Source organism: Pseudorca crassidens, chromosome 15 (assembly GCF_039906515.1).
Source record: "Pseudorca crassidens isolate mPseCra1 chromosome 15, mPseCra1.hap1, whole genome shotgun sequence".
NCBI classification, from domain to species: Eukaryota; Metazoa; Chordata; class Mammalia; order Artiodactyla; family Delphinidae; genus Pseudorca; species Pseudorca crassidens.
This window is the reverse complement of record NC_090310.1, coordinates 74,693,865-74,708,076: the sequence shown is the minus strand read 5'-3', so window position 1 is coordinate 74,708,076 and position 14,212 is coordinate 74,693,865. Positions and strand designations below refer to the sequence as shown.

Below are 14,212 nucleotides of genomic sequence, written 5' to 3'. Positions count from 1 at the left end.
ATAGGTGTTGAGTTTTATGCAAGACGAAATCAAGGTATTCTAGAATTTAAATGATCTATTTCCACAGTTAGAGAGGAAAGAAAGTACTCTGAACATCAGAAGAAAGGCGAAGCCCTTTAGGGGGAGGGGACCAGGACTGGGACCCATCCTCAGCCGGGGACGCCGTTACTAGGCAACCCCTCGCGTTCTCAACCACCGCCCGAGCCACTTCCACGCCCTCATTGCTAAGGAGATCGACGCTCCAACTCAGCCCTGCCGCAAACCTGCGCGCTCTTGCGACATTGCCGCGCCTGCCGCTGCGTGCGCGCCCTCTGCCCCCACTCTCCGCCCCGGCCGCCATTGCCTCGTGCCCGCGCTGGTCGGTTGGTGGCGCCTTTGTCCTACGGCGGGCAGGTGGGCTGAGGCGGAGGCGGCAGCGGCGGGCCTAAGGCGAAGAAGCGGCCGGGAGCCCGCCGCGCTGGTAGCGGTGAGTGCCGGGAAGCGGTGGCCGTCCGCCGAGGCGTGGGGCTGACGGGCAGGCGGTTGAGGGGGGCCGGGGCCGGATGGGGAGGCTGAAGCGGGAGGGCCCGCTCGACGCGCGGCCGCGGCCTCGGCTCCTCTCCGGGTGCGCGCGGGGCTGCGCATGCCCGGTGCGGGGCGCGGCCTTCTTTGGTTCCCGTTGGGCATAGGCCCGGCCAGTCGGAGCGGCTGGAGGTGGGCTCCGGGCGGGCAGCGCCGCATTGCCGCCTCCAGTCTGTGCGCGACCCGCCGATAACAGTCCTCCGGGCTCCTCTGTAGGCTAGGGCTGCACACCCCGCGCCCCCTTCTCGAAACGTGAAGTCGCTCGCCTGCGGGTCCTCAGCGAGTCGGTGGCGCAGTCGGGATTCAAACCTGGGACGAGGCGGCCGGCCTCACCGGGCGTTCCGCTGGGCGCGCGGCGCCGGGCGGCGAACCGAATGCTCTGTCCCCCATCGCCGCCGCCCGCCTCGCGGCCCCTCGATAGCATCCTCGAGGCGTCTCGTTGTTATGTGACACCCTCCCCCCACACACCCGTTTTATAACGCGGACCCGGGCCCAGAAAACGGGGAAAGCAACCGGGCCCGCGGTTACCCTGGCAACTAGCGACCGAGCCAGCGTCCCAACCGGCTGGCTCTCATTCTCTGGACCCCGGGCACTTTCCGCACCCGGACGACCCGCCGGGGGCTTTTTTTAGAACGGCGTTTCCCCTGTTTCAGTCTCTCGCGTTGCACTTTTATGTCCGTGTACCCATTGTACTGCTGTTTATTTACCAAATGTTACTTTTTTCTTCTTTAAACTGACTCTTTTCTCCTTTTTAAATATATTTGTTTAAGGTGGAAACGTAAATCACGAAGCGTATGATGGAAAGCCAGTTATTTTTCTAATGCTCATAAAGAAATAAATACTTATGTATTAAAATAAACAGTGCGTCCTGATTCCTCCTGAAATTATTCTGCGTTCCACGCTCTGGGAAACGCTGCTCTAGGAGTATGGGGTTAATTGTGCTCCTTCTGCGTTTAGCTCTGTGCACGAAATTGTTCCCTGAGGCATAGCAGATTCCATGAAATGCCCCAGGATCTTCGGGGATAATAATGTTGTAAGCTTTCTCGTTGTAAACTGTTCTCGTTATTGACTTAACGCGGGATAGTCCCAGAGAACTTCAGGGACTGCGCTCAAGGGCATCCGGTGTGCCTCCTCAGTTTTCTTGTAGCATCGTGGTGTGGTAGCTACCGGACAGTTCAAAAAAGATGTTTCTGCCAGCGCCGATGGATTTGGCTTTTGACAACTCTAGGTTTAATGTTTTCTGTACGAGTCAGTCTGGGTGTGAAAACTAACTTTGGTGTTGACTTTTCCAAAACAGTAAAGCCCAAGCTTTGCGCTGTGAATATTGGCGATCACTTGGCTATATTTCAACATCAGTTTCTTCCTTCATTCTGATCTCTTTGCCTTTCTTTTAGCTCATCTGTCACTCTCCAGATATTCTTTGAAACCTCTGACAGTCTCTTAACCTAAAACATAGAAACAGTGATTTTCCTTGTAGGCTGTGCTGGAGAAGGCCCAGTGGAAGGAATTTTTCTAGGCGCAGGTTGTTCAATGGCACACGCCCCTGAACACCACACTTTGAAGGAGGCATTGGTGAATTAACTTATTCATTAGTCAACCGTCTGTTCCTATTTGCAGTATATCCATAAGCTCTGTTTTTGTGTGTGAGAGAGTAGATTGACTCTAACTCACTGAGAGAAAAGTCAGCATAGGCCATTCAAGGGTTTTTTTCCCTCAAAGGCTGTGTGAAAAATCCATATTCCTTGGGATTACTTTGTATGAGCACAGTGTAGAATTTACGGAAGGCTAAGGTAATTTTCTTCACATTTCTAAGCAGCAGTCCTGTGTGGAGAAGAAATGAGAATGTTATTTTACTCCAGTCAGTTTCAGAACTTCAGCAAATGGAGCCTCATCTACCAGTGCTCCAAGGCTAAGAATAAACATTTTTTGGAAAGGCTTTAGAAGTCTAATGAGAAGGAGCACCTGATGGTTTGAAACTTCATTTTAAATAACCATTGCAAGCATTCATTCTCTATGGCCTGCAGATGGCAGTGCCTTTGTACAGCTTATTATTTTTGTGCAAATTGTTGGAGTTCAGTTGTGCTTTTAAGAATGGAAAACCTTTGGAGGCAGTATATTTAATATTTTATTCTGTTTTGTTTACATTGTTTCTTTGTGTTGGTTTTTTTTTGTTGTTGTTGTTGTTTTTTGCGGTACGCGGGCCTCTCACTGCTGCGGCCCCTCCCGTTGCGGAGCACAGGCTCTGGACGCGCAGGTTCAGCGGCCATGGCTCACGGGCCCAGCCGCTCCGTGGCATGTGGGATCTTCCCGGACCGGGGCACGAACCCGTGTCCCCTGCATCGGCAGGGAGACTCTCAACCACTGCGCCACCAGGGAAGCCCTGTTTCTTTGTTTTTGACTCTCCACACTAGGAATGAAACATCTATTCCTACGCTCACTATTACTCTTGGTGGTAATGATAACATACAACTAGCAGTGCTTATGGTTCACAAAGCAGGTTTACAAATACCAACCCATTTTCTCCTGCCAATCCTCTTGTGAGATAGGTAGACCTGTCTTATTGTTATATCTTTTTTGCATATGAGGAAAACAGTGGCTCAGAGAGGTTATATTTCTTGCCCAATATAACATATTAGTAGAACATATTCAAGAAATTATTGAAGGTAAAAGATTTTGTGGTCAAGCAAAATTGGGAATTGTTGAGGTAAAGCATTGTTCTTACTCCAAAACTTCTCAGAGGCTTTAATATACTAAACATGTGCAATGTAGATGTCCAAGAGAGGAAGGTATTGTGATGCCTTTCTCTTGCTCTCCTCCCACGAACATCCTATGGTAGTAGTGTTCCCCCAAACTGACCACTCTTTCTTCTATTCTCGGTTTGCTCTCTGTACCTTGCCGTTAACTAATGATTACCATATGTCTTTAAGACAAATACTTTTAAAGCTCTATCAGCCTTTTTGTGCCAAAAGATTTGTCCTGTGAACAGCGTACACATTGTCCAGACTATTCAGTTACTTGAAGTAAACTATCAGGAAGTTAAAAGAACAGTGACAAACAGAAAATTACCCTCTGTGTAATTCTCATTAATGAGAGGCATTAAGGAAAGGATCAGGGTAAGGCCACTGGCTGAAGCAGCAGCACATTAGGGAAATATGAACTGTACTGACAGCTAAATATATAATACCAGCATGCCTGCTGCTTTTTAAACGGTGGTTTTATTACCACCAGATACGAGTATTTATAGGGATGGTCATTTTCATTCTTTATCCTGTCACTAAAAAATAAAAGATAATAGGTCAACTGGACCAATTACTTTTATGTTAAGAAAATAATTCCCCTCAAAGAATCAGAACTTTTCCAGACCATAAGACTCTTTTCCCTTTATTTCATGTTCAAAACAACATTATTGTTGACCTATGCAAAGACCAACAACTTTAGGCAAAGAGCAGGGGAACTTAAGTTGCATTAGTGAACAGTTATAAAGCAGAGTGTCTTATAACTTTAGTTCTAAAAAATATCGTGAGTGGTCCCCTGGTTTGGATCCGGAATGATTGAATTACTGAAGGTTAGGTTGATTCTGCAGTTAGTGGGCAAGCTTTGAAGAACTTTGAATTGTAAGTACTTTGGCTTGAAGTTGCATACTTAATCATGCAGTTGGAGATTGAGATAGTAATAACAAGTATTTAGGGTCAGAGATGATACAAGAAATTTATTTTTAATCTCTTCAGAAATTACTTTTGATATCCAAAAGAAAAAAATAGGAAAAACATGACTTTCGCTCAATTTTACAACTTAGAGTTATAAATATATAATTGAACTTTTTTGCAGCCTTTGGTAAACTTACAGTAGGACAGCATCAGAATCACTAGAACAGCTTTTTGGAAATGCAGATTCTTGGATGCAGCTCCCCACCCCAACTCCTAACTGACCTATCTTTGGAAGAGAAAGCTAGAGAATCTGCCTTTCAGAAGCCACCCATGCAGTTTTTATGTACGTTAAAGTTTTGAGAACCCCCGATGTAGGACTTTAGAAAATGAGCTTTCACTGAAAATGGAAGGTTGAAGCAGGTTCTAGTACTAATCTATTTGTATAAGATTACTAATGGGAATTGACAGCTCTGGTTTATGGTTGAGTTTCCGTTAATGCGTTTGTTTTAAGAGAGACATTAATTTTAACTATAAAATGTTTTTTGGCTTCATAGTTTGAACTAGAGGTAAGAAGAATAGTTATAATGTCTGGAGTTTTCAATATTTTAATCCCTTCCATTCACATCAGTCAGAGCTTTCACCTTATGGAGAAGAAAGCAGACCTACCAAGATTGCATGGTCTGCTTAATAACTTTAGATTTGCTTCACTTTGCTTGTAATAGTGTGAATGTGAAATTATATGTATGTGTCCATTTTTCTCTTTGTTGCATTTAGGTATGAAAGCAAAATGCCTCAGAAGTTCTAGCCCCTGCCAGCAAAACTATACTGACAGCTCTAGTTTGCAGAATTTAGAGAGAACTTTAATGGGTAGTTTGACCCTTTTTAGCCAAAGAAGTGGATAACATGCTGTTAAAAAGTGGCAAGCTTGGTGGTTAATATTTTTCCTGCCAGTTTGTAACTACAGGATTGGAAAAAGAAGCTTAAATTTTCAGGATACTTTTTAAATGATCAGATGAAATTGAAGGGAAGTGATGGACTGCACACTCCTTGTGGGGGGAGGGGGCACTGACCTTATAATTGGATATTATTATTACCTTTAGCACTATGGAAACTTGGGTTGATCCCATTTCCTTTGGAGGTTGCTATGTGATTATACTTTCTATACTGTTTTCAGGGATTGTATTTTTACAGATTTTAGCCATTGTGACATGTTCTTTGTAACATGTTTATGAGCTATTTCCCCTTGAACACAGGAGTTTAGAAGGGTTTTTAAATGGAGAACCTAATTATATGTTATGCATAAACTACAGGGATAAATAGATAATAGAGTAGTACTGTAGTTCCCAAATACCTGCCAAGAATCACCTGAGAAACTTGTTAAAATGCAGATTCCCAGGCTTCATCCTCAGATTCTAAAAGTTTGAGAAGGGTCTAGGAATCTGATTTTTAAACATCTTCTCAGATGGCGCTGATGTATCTTCATTAAAGAAATGTGATGTGGAGAGTGAAAAGAATATATATATAAACGAAGGGAGAAGGTGAGGAGTTGTTTAATGGGTATAAGAGTTAGTTTTGCAAGGTGAAAAAATGCTGGAGACCTGTTGCACAACTGTGTGAATATGCGTAACACTACTGAACCGTACACTTAAAAATAGTTAAGATGATAAATGTATATGATGTGTTTTTTATCACAATTAGATTTTTTTTTACGATATTAGAAAAAAATGAGGAAGAGCGGTTTGTTGTTTGTTTCTTCGTAATCAGTGGATTGTTGCTATTAAATACTGATTCCTCTGGCCATCAGTTCATTTTATATCCCTTTATTGAAGGTAAAATCATAACGTTTTAAATATTTTTCTCCCACATGGTCCCTTCAGTGTCAAACCAATGATCCTTGAAGGACATTATTATAATGGGCAGTATTTTGAATGTCTGAGGTTTAAATACATTCTTTTTTTGAATATACATACAGTAAACCTTCCTTAATTTGGCTTCACTGAAACTGTTTATGGTAGTTCAGCGCATAGCCTCCTAACAGGCCCTCTTGCCACCAATTTCTTCCTTTGCCATGGCAAAGTTTTTTGTTATCTAGTCTACTCTGGCTTGCATCTGTAATTCCTCTCTTCTCCTGTTCCTATCCTCCCATTCCCTACATTAAACTCCTATGGTATTTCTAACTTATGTCCTTCACACCACTCCTTTCCCTTTGCATGTGCTGTAGTGACTTCTCTTTTTCTGGTAAACTGCTCATTCTTCAGGACTCATTTTAAATGTTACTTTTAGGCCTTCCCACCTCCTCCACCTCTCCTTTGCCCCCTATTCCTCCCAGTCTTCTCTCTGCCCTGCCACACATATACACATAGTTAGGCCTTCATTGTCTCTGCCACAATCCCACTTTAAATTATATTGTGATTATATACATGTGCCTCTCTCCTTTATTAAGCAGTGAACTCCTTTAAGGCAGAGACTTTAGCCTTGTTGTTTCCATATATCTTAAGACCTAGTATAGAGTGTGACACGTGGTATGTATAGAAGCATTTGATGTACTGTACTTTTTAAGTTCATTAATTTAGTTCTCTAAGGATCTCTACTTGTACAGTTTACTGAAATTTTACCTGTTTTAAATACACCTGTATTTTGAATTTTGTGTAGGTACAACTTTTTTAGTAGTTTAGATTAGCTCAACCTTTGTCAATCCAAATTAGTGAGCTTTTTCTCTTAGCTGATAATCTTGAATCAATATAACTAATACAGGTAGAATATCCACTTTATCAGGTTCAGAGAAATTAAGTGACTTGACTAAATCCGCCCCCACCCCCCCAAAGTAGGACTAGAACTCAGATTTGCTGATCCGAGCCAAGTGTTCTTTTCTCAAAAGAAGTCAAAAGGGCAGAAAATTAAATGTTGACAGAGAATTTTTGTCTGAGAGGTTGAAGTGAATAGAATGTCAGTAGCAAAAGCCAGAAACATTGTGATTTGAGGTGATAGAAATCGAAGTTGTAATTGAATAAGCAGGTCCTATCCTATTGAGTGTCTGGGGCACTTACACATTGCAGTGACCAGCATAGACTGTGCCTTTTCCAGATTCCATCAGCATTTGATCAGGGAGTCCTGGCCAGTATTTAGAATGGAAATCAGGTCTTTCTACTCCCTGTTGGAGTCAGCATAACATGTTTAAGCACTTTAGTGTCAGACACACCTGGTTTTGAGTTCTAGCTCTGCCTTTTGATCATCTTGTGACCTCAGCTAAGTCACTTAATTTCTCTAAACTTCAGATTTCCTCATTCACAAAATAGAGATCATAATAGTACTTAACTCCAAGAGTTGTAGAAAGGATTGCATGAGATAATGCACATAATGTTCTTATGCAGGCTCTTTCCCCCATTCCTGTTCCCTGGAATAATATTCTACCATTAAGGGCATAATAATTATTTTAATTAGAAATTGAAGGAGATAATCAAATATGAGGGAATGTGTAGTTTTCAAAGTGAGCTTAAAGGATTGATTTAGAAACAGCAAGCAGGGCATTCTCTTATCCCTGACTCTTTACAGTATAACGCATAAATGATATCCCTGATGTTACAATATATCATCAAAGTCATCTTCATAAATATAGTTTCAATGAGAAGTCCTGTCCTTTCCCTTCCCAGTTTTAGGAGTTACTGTGTGATATCCACTGTCTCATCAGTATGGTTTTCCAAGTACATCACCTTTGTCATCATGTATCTCCAATTTAATAATTCCTGATTGTTGGTTGGTTTTCAACTAGACCTTTTGGCAAGCTTTATTTCATTTGTAATCACTTATTGAAATTGTAGTGAATTCCCTGGTGGTCCAGTGGTTAGGACTCTGTGCTTCCACTGCAGGGGGCCTGCGTTCAATCCCTAGTCAGGGAACTAAGATCCTGCAAGCCCTGTGGCGCAGCCAAAAAAAAAAAAAAAGAGAGAAAAGAAATTGTATAGACTTCTGGGTTATTTCAACCAGTCGTGGTACTGTCAAATGTTGTGGTTCAAAATGCACTTGTTTAAAGTAGTTCTCACTGTTTTCCATTGTGATAGTCTTTGAAGTATAAAAATTGGTTTTAAGGTGAAAAGAATTATTTTACAGTGATACAGTTAAAAAATAGAGCATGGGGCTTCCCTGTTGGCACAGTGGTTAAGAATCCACCTGCCAGTGCATGGGACGTGGGTTTGAGCCCTGGGCCGGGAAGATCCCACATGCAGCGGAGCAACTAAGCCTGTGCGCCACAACTACTGAGCCTGTTGTGCTCTAGAGCCCACATGCCACAACTGCTGAGCCCACGTGCCAAAATTACCGACGCCCGAGCACCTAGAGCCCGTGCTCCGCAACAAGAGAAGCCACTGCAATGAGATGCCCGCGTGCCGCAACAACGCAGCCAAAAGTAAATAAAAAAAAAACAGAGCCAAAGCAGTTTCTGATACTATGAATGAAACATGCATTTTTATTTATAACATATCTAAGAACATTGTGTGAACCCTGTCTGGCATATTAGTCTAAAATAAAATTGTAGATTAGGCATTGTGTCTTCCTTTGGGAGTTCTTTACCCCATTCTTTTGTGATTTAAAATAGCTCTGCCACTTCCTGTATAACATTATGTTTTCCAGATTTTTTTCGCATTTTTTCCTTTTATGTAAATCCCTTCAATTGATGCTGTTTTTCTTGTCTAAAAATTCTTACCTGAGTAGTACTTTTAACTGTTTTCACCCGTTGGAAATTATAGATATTCAGGTGAAAGTTAAGCACCTTGTGGTGATGGTGATTTTGAATGGCATTCACATTGCTAATAAATTGACAAAGTATAGAACTACCAACCAAACTGAGGTGGAAGAGACACTAAGAGACTGAGTTGGCCCGGATAAAGTAAAGCAGGAGGGAAAAGAAGCACCATTTCTTCCCTTTTCTATGCAGAGGAGGCATTCCACCTCTCATTGGAGGCTCTTAAGTTACCACTGCCCTCTTATTAGTTATATTCTCTCCAATTTTGTTTCCCACCTAATGTCCAGAAAGATTCCCAAATTGTCTTTCCGTCTGTTTTCCCTTCTCCTTTACATTAATATTTCTGTTTCCTTGGTGTAGATTATGTATCTCAGTAAGGATTAAGAAATAAAATAATCTAATTCAACTAATTAATACAAAAGCCTCCTTTACCAGTCCCAGTATTTTCATTTTCAGGGAGAAACTTGTTCAAATGAACCTCCAATTGATGAGTTTTCAAATTGTTTGACAGAAAATTGGGATGGGGCAAGGTTTTTTTTTTTCTGATTCTTTAAATCTTTGCTGTACCGTGATAAGCCCCCTGAAGTTATTTCCACTTTTGGTAGCTTCTGTAGTCTTCCTGTATTTCTGAACTCCTAGGTTTTCCAAAAGTTCTGTGTGCATATATGTTAGGATTTTTTCTGTATGGGAATTGGTGGTGATAATAGTTTTTCATAACTCTCACTGAAAACCCCTCCACCTCTACCCTAACCTGAGCAGTGAGTCCTCTTAGATGGCAATGAGACTATCAAAATTTTCCAGGTCTCATTTTCTCCATATCTTACTCAAGATGGAGGTTTAAGGAACTCTTAAATAGGAATGAATAAACAAACACTTGACATACCACACTAAAAGTTTGCTAACTCCTAAAATTAAGAAAATAGTCTAAGAATTCTCTTTTTTGCAAAAGAAACATAAGCCACACCATCCAAATATAATTCCTTTGTACTACTCCATGAAAATAGATACTAGGAGGCAAATTACAATCAGAATCGTTTAAAGATATAATCTTGAATTTTTAAATCTTTCAAATGATTGCAAAAAAATTTCACCGACTTCAAAGGAAAATATTTACCTCCTTCATTCTAACTGGAACCAGTTTTGCTCCAAAGGTGTATGGTACACGACTACTTTGGTCTCCCCAGTCCTGTATATAATGGCCCTCACAGAATTGGATATAATTATACAATGTAGTAGTCCTTTTCATATGATGAGGGCAAAATTATATAGTATTTATAGACACCAATTAGAGTAGTACCATATGTTCCATGTCACCTAAACATTTGCCAGGTCAAGTCAGTGTTTAGATGAGTTTTCTTCATTCACAAGGCCATTTAATAATACATGGAATCCTGCTGGGAAATATGGTACCTATTTATTTATTTTTAAATAGCTATTTATTTGGTTGCTCCGGGTCTTAGTTGTGGCAAGTGGGCTCCTTAGTTGCGGCAGGCAGGCTCCTTAGTTGCGGCTTGTGGGCTCCTTAGTTGTGGCATGTGAACTTTTAGTTGTGGCACGCATGTGGGATCTAGTTCCCTGACTAGAGATTGAACCCAGGCCTCTTGCTTCGGGAGTGTGGAGTCTTATCCACTGCGCCACTAGGGAAGTCCCTATGGTACCTGTTTAAAAAAATCTGCACACCACCAACACCACTCCCCATGTATTCCAGAGATACTTTGAAAACTACTTAAATAAAGACATTACATTTGTCTCTGAATCATAGTCACCGTATATTAGAAAGCAGTACAAAGTAAGTGAGCAGACTAGGTCAGTAGGCCCTTCTAAACCTGAACTGATACTCTTCACAATTACATATAAAAGGAACTAGATATTCCCTGTAAGACCTGTCATTATACAACATGTAATTCAGGCCTTAGTGAACTTTAAGGGTTGCAACTTGTGACATGCAGTACCAAACCCATGGTCAGGTATTACTGGCCAAGTCCTTTAGAGAACATATTTTGTTACCTTCAGTTTGGTCAAAAGCCATTCTACTAAAGATAATGGGCTTTGACTTAAAATGGAATTGAAGATCATTCTCATTTGAACAGGAACTCACAAGTTGACAACATAGCAGGGTAAAGGCTATCCAAGACCTCTTAAGTTTTGTTATTACTGAGGTCTTTCACATGATAAGATTCTGGTTAGAATTTTTCAAACACATAATTACTATTTTAAAGCACTCTATGTGAGTGCTTAATACCATTTAATGTCACTAGATACACTGTTAACTGCTTAATATGGAACAAGGGGAATAAAATTACACTGCAGCAGAAAGCAGTTTTATTTCTCCATTTACTAAAGTATGAAATCTTTAATGTACTTATTTATCTTTAAGGCATATAAAAATTGTCAAGTATTATCTTTGGGCATGGATTGGTACTTTAGATACTTCATCAGTTTTTTACTTACATAATGGTGTTTTTATTATTCAGTTTTTGCAGAGCAGGTTTGTTTTGTTTTTAGCAGGGAGGCTTTAACTGCACAAATTGGCTTTCTGTAAGTTTGTATGTTTCCACTGTTCTTTATCTGGTTGTGTATGCTAGGCTTCTGTAACGAAAACTTACAATGAGTGTTTTATTACCTAACCTTACTATACCAGATGCCAGTTTTTATTCTTAGGTACTTGCCTATGAGGGTTATAGATGTTAACATGTCATATACTTTGTTTAGAAAATAATAAATTTCTTTCCTACATCTCATCCTGGAAGATTCTATCCAGTGGAATGCAACACAAGGCAAACTAAAAGGAGGCCCTGCTTCATGGAATATTCGAAGTTTTAAGACAGTGGATTCCAGCCATTACTTCTTTATAGCATAAAATGGAACGATTTGCCTTTGCTCTTTCTTTTTTTTTTTTTTAATTCTCTTTCTTCCTTTCTCCTCCCTCAAAAAAGAATCTTACAGCTGGTTCTCCAAGAGTTTAGAAAACAACCTTTTCCCCTTTCAGAGGGGGCAGTTGTTAGGTTTAGGCTTGGCATAGTGTTAAAGCATTGACATAATCAGTTTTACACAAATTATGTGTTAGCTAGAAAACTGAGGGACATTCCCTACGAAGCCATGACAATGTACTGCCGTAACTTAATAAAAATTGCCCAAGTGACTGTGCGTCTGCTGAATGGATTTTCTTACACCATCTGGTTGTCATTGTAGTTTTTTTGTTGTTGCTTTCATTTGAAATGTGCTGATGATCTTGTTTTTATTCCGTAGCATTGAACAGATGGGTTGATTATTCTTTTCAGATATTAATAAGGCAGCGGAAAGAAGAAATATGAATACGGCTCCATCAAGACCCAGCCCCACACGAAGGTAAAGTACCCTGAAGCAGTGAGTTACCTTGGGAGAGTTGGGCTCTGGGGAGTTAAGCCCAACTTCGTACATCAAGGGTCTTTTCTTCCCCCCAACAAATCAGAAACGCTCAAGCAAACAATAAGAACATGAACCTTGTGTGAAGGGCCTTGCTGCTTTTTTAAAACTTACATCAGGAGATGCAGAGGAAGCTTTGTGTTTTCCGTGACAAACCCAGCAAGTTCAGCTTGCAACATAAGTTGCAGGCGATTGGAAGAGGATAAATCTCTGTCTGTCCCCAGCTCACGTGTCAATGGGAGCCTCCACAGCAGGAGTGCCCAAGGGTCGTTGGTGTGTGCTGCGCTGCACTGCAGCAGGCAGCAGAGATTCGACTCTTCATTCCAAATGGCTGCTGGTCCAGATGTTAACCCAGGTTTACAGAAAGTGCTGCTTGAGAGATTGCTACTGTGCCTGTGCTGCAGATCCCCTGTGTGCTCGCATGCTTGGGTTACCTATCGAGGGGAAATAAAAAGGGCAAAAACACCCCACCTCTCAGAAGTCTCCCTTTTTCTTAGCTTTCCTGGAAATAAAAGGCATTTCCCCAGATGTTCTTCCACTATTTACAAAAGAGGTAGTCCTGATGTGTATCCTCAAGGTGTGCATTAAGTTGGTCCCTTCTCTTAAAGAAGAGCCTTATTAACGTTACCATTTATACCAAAGATGAGAATATTATATTCAAACTGTCTGGCTCCGTAAACAGCACACAAGTGGATGTAGTGTGTGCGGTTTTGTGTGGAATGTGGACATATATATCTCATATCTGGTGTCTCTTCATGGCCCAAGTGGATATTCAGCATGGGTTTTGACTTTTCCCCTAAGTAAAACGCCAGTTTTCTGCCTAAACTATATACCACAGTAAACTACATTTCATATGATAAACTGAACACTGCTGAGTACAATGAATCCTAGTCTGTACTGGTAGCTCCACAGGTCACCTAGGGATATACCCAACTAGCTGGGCATTTACACATAACATACAGTTGTCCTGCTTTGGACCAAAAACACCTATAGTTTGTTACCTACTTATAGGAAGGAATGGCTGCTGTGTGTTTGGTGTATATGCCCCCACTTGGATGTGAGGATATTTTCTAAGCTACCAGGATTAAATTACGCGTGTCTGTTCTGCAGAGCTCAAGCAGACCCTAGAGGCAAAGTAATGCTGCTGATTTCAGTTAGATTCTTTGAGCACTCTGCCTGCACAGCGGAGTTGAGTCTGACACCACAACTATAGCTACACCACAGCTGTTAGGTGGATACCCTGGTCATCCATTGGTTTCACTGCAGAAATGAGCATATACATTGGTATTCTGTTTGTTCTCTCTAACACCATAACGAACACCTGCAGCTTGCAGGTAAATACTGTATTGATTCATTTTGTGTGTATGTGTGAGTATGCTAAAGAACATAAACGAATCCTGTAGAACTTCAGCAAATCCATATAATGTCTGCTTCCGTTGTGCTGCATCTAACCATGCTGCAGATGTTGGGCAGTCCCTTCTGTGTTGCTCCTTGCCCCAGTAAACATGGAATACAGGTGGCTAAGAGTTTGCGTCTGTTGGTCAGAAATATGGGGCTCCACTGGAAGTTGTGGTTGCTAAATGACTTGAAAGGAGATACGGTGTATACCTAATTTCTAAGGAGCTCTAGTGTGTGTGTTTCTGAAGTAGGTAGCTTACCAGGGGTGTGGAATTGGTCACTATAAAACACTCCATTGGTAAAATCCTCCTCCTTTCTGTTGTCCCCATGATGCTTATGATCTCTAGATAATGTTGGTGTGTTTCCGCAGGCAAAAAAGGGGGAGTGCACATCGCAGAATACAGAGTAGCTCCCATTTGTGCTATGGATTGAGAAGAATATTTTATGTCATTCCATTAACAGT

General features: G+C 41.3%; 1 protein-coding gene across 2 annotated transcripts in view; it reads left to right on the top strand.

Moving 5' to 3' along the window:
- Positions 1-309: 309 nt before the first annotated feature.
- The window catches only part of NCOA5 (nuclear receptor coactivator 5), a 30,519-nt gene continuing 16,616 nt past the window's right edge, over positions 310-14,212 (top strand). For both annotated transcript variants that reach the window (XM_067708297.1, XM_067708298.1), the window contains exons 1-2: positions 310-466; positions 12,228-12,294. In XM_067708297.1, coding sequence (XP_067564398.1) covers positions 12,257-12,294 — 38 coding nt within the window. In that variant the 5' untranslated portion in view covers positions 310-466; positions 12,228-12,256. The remainder of the gene's footprint in view (positions 467-12,227; positions 12,295-14,212) is intronic.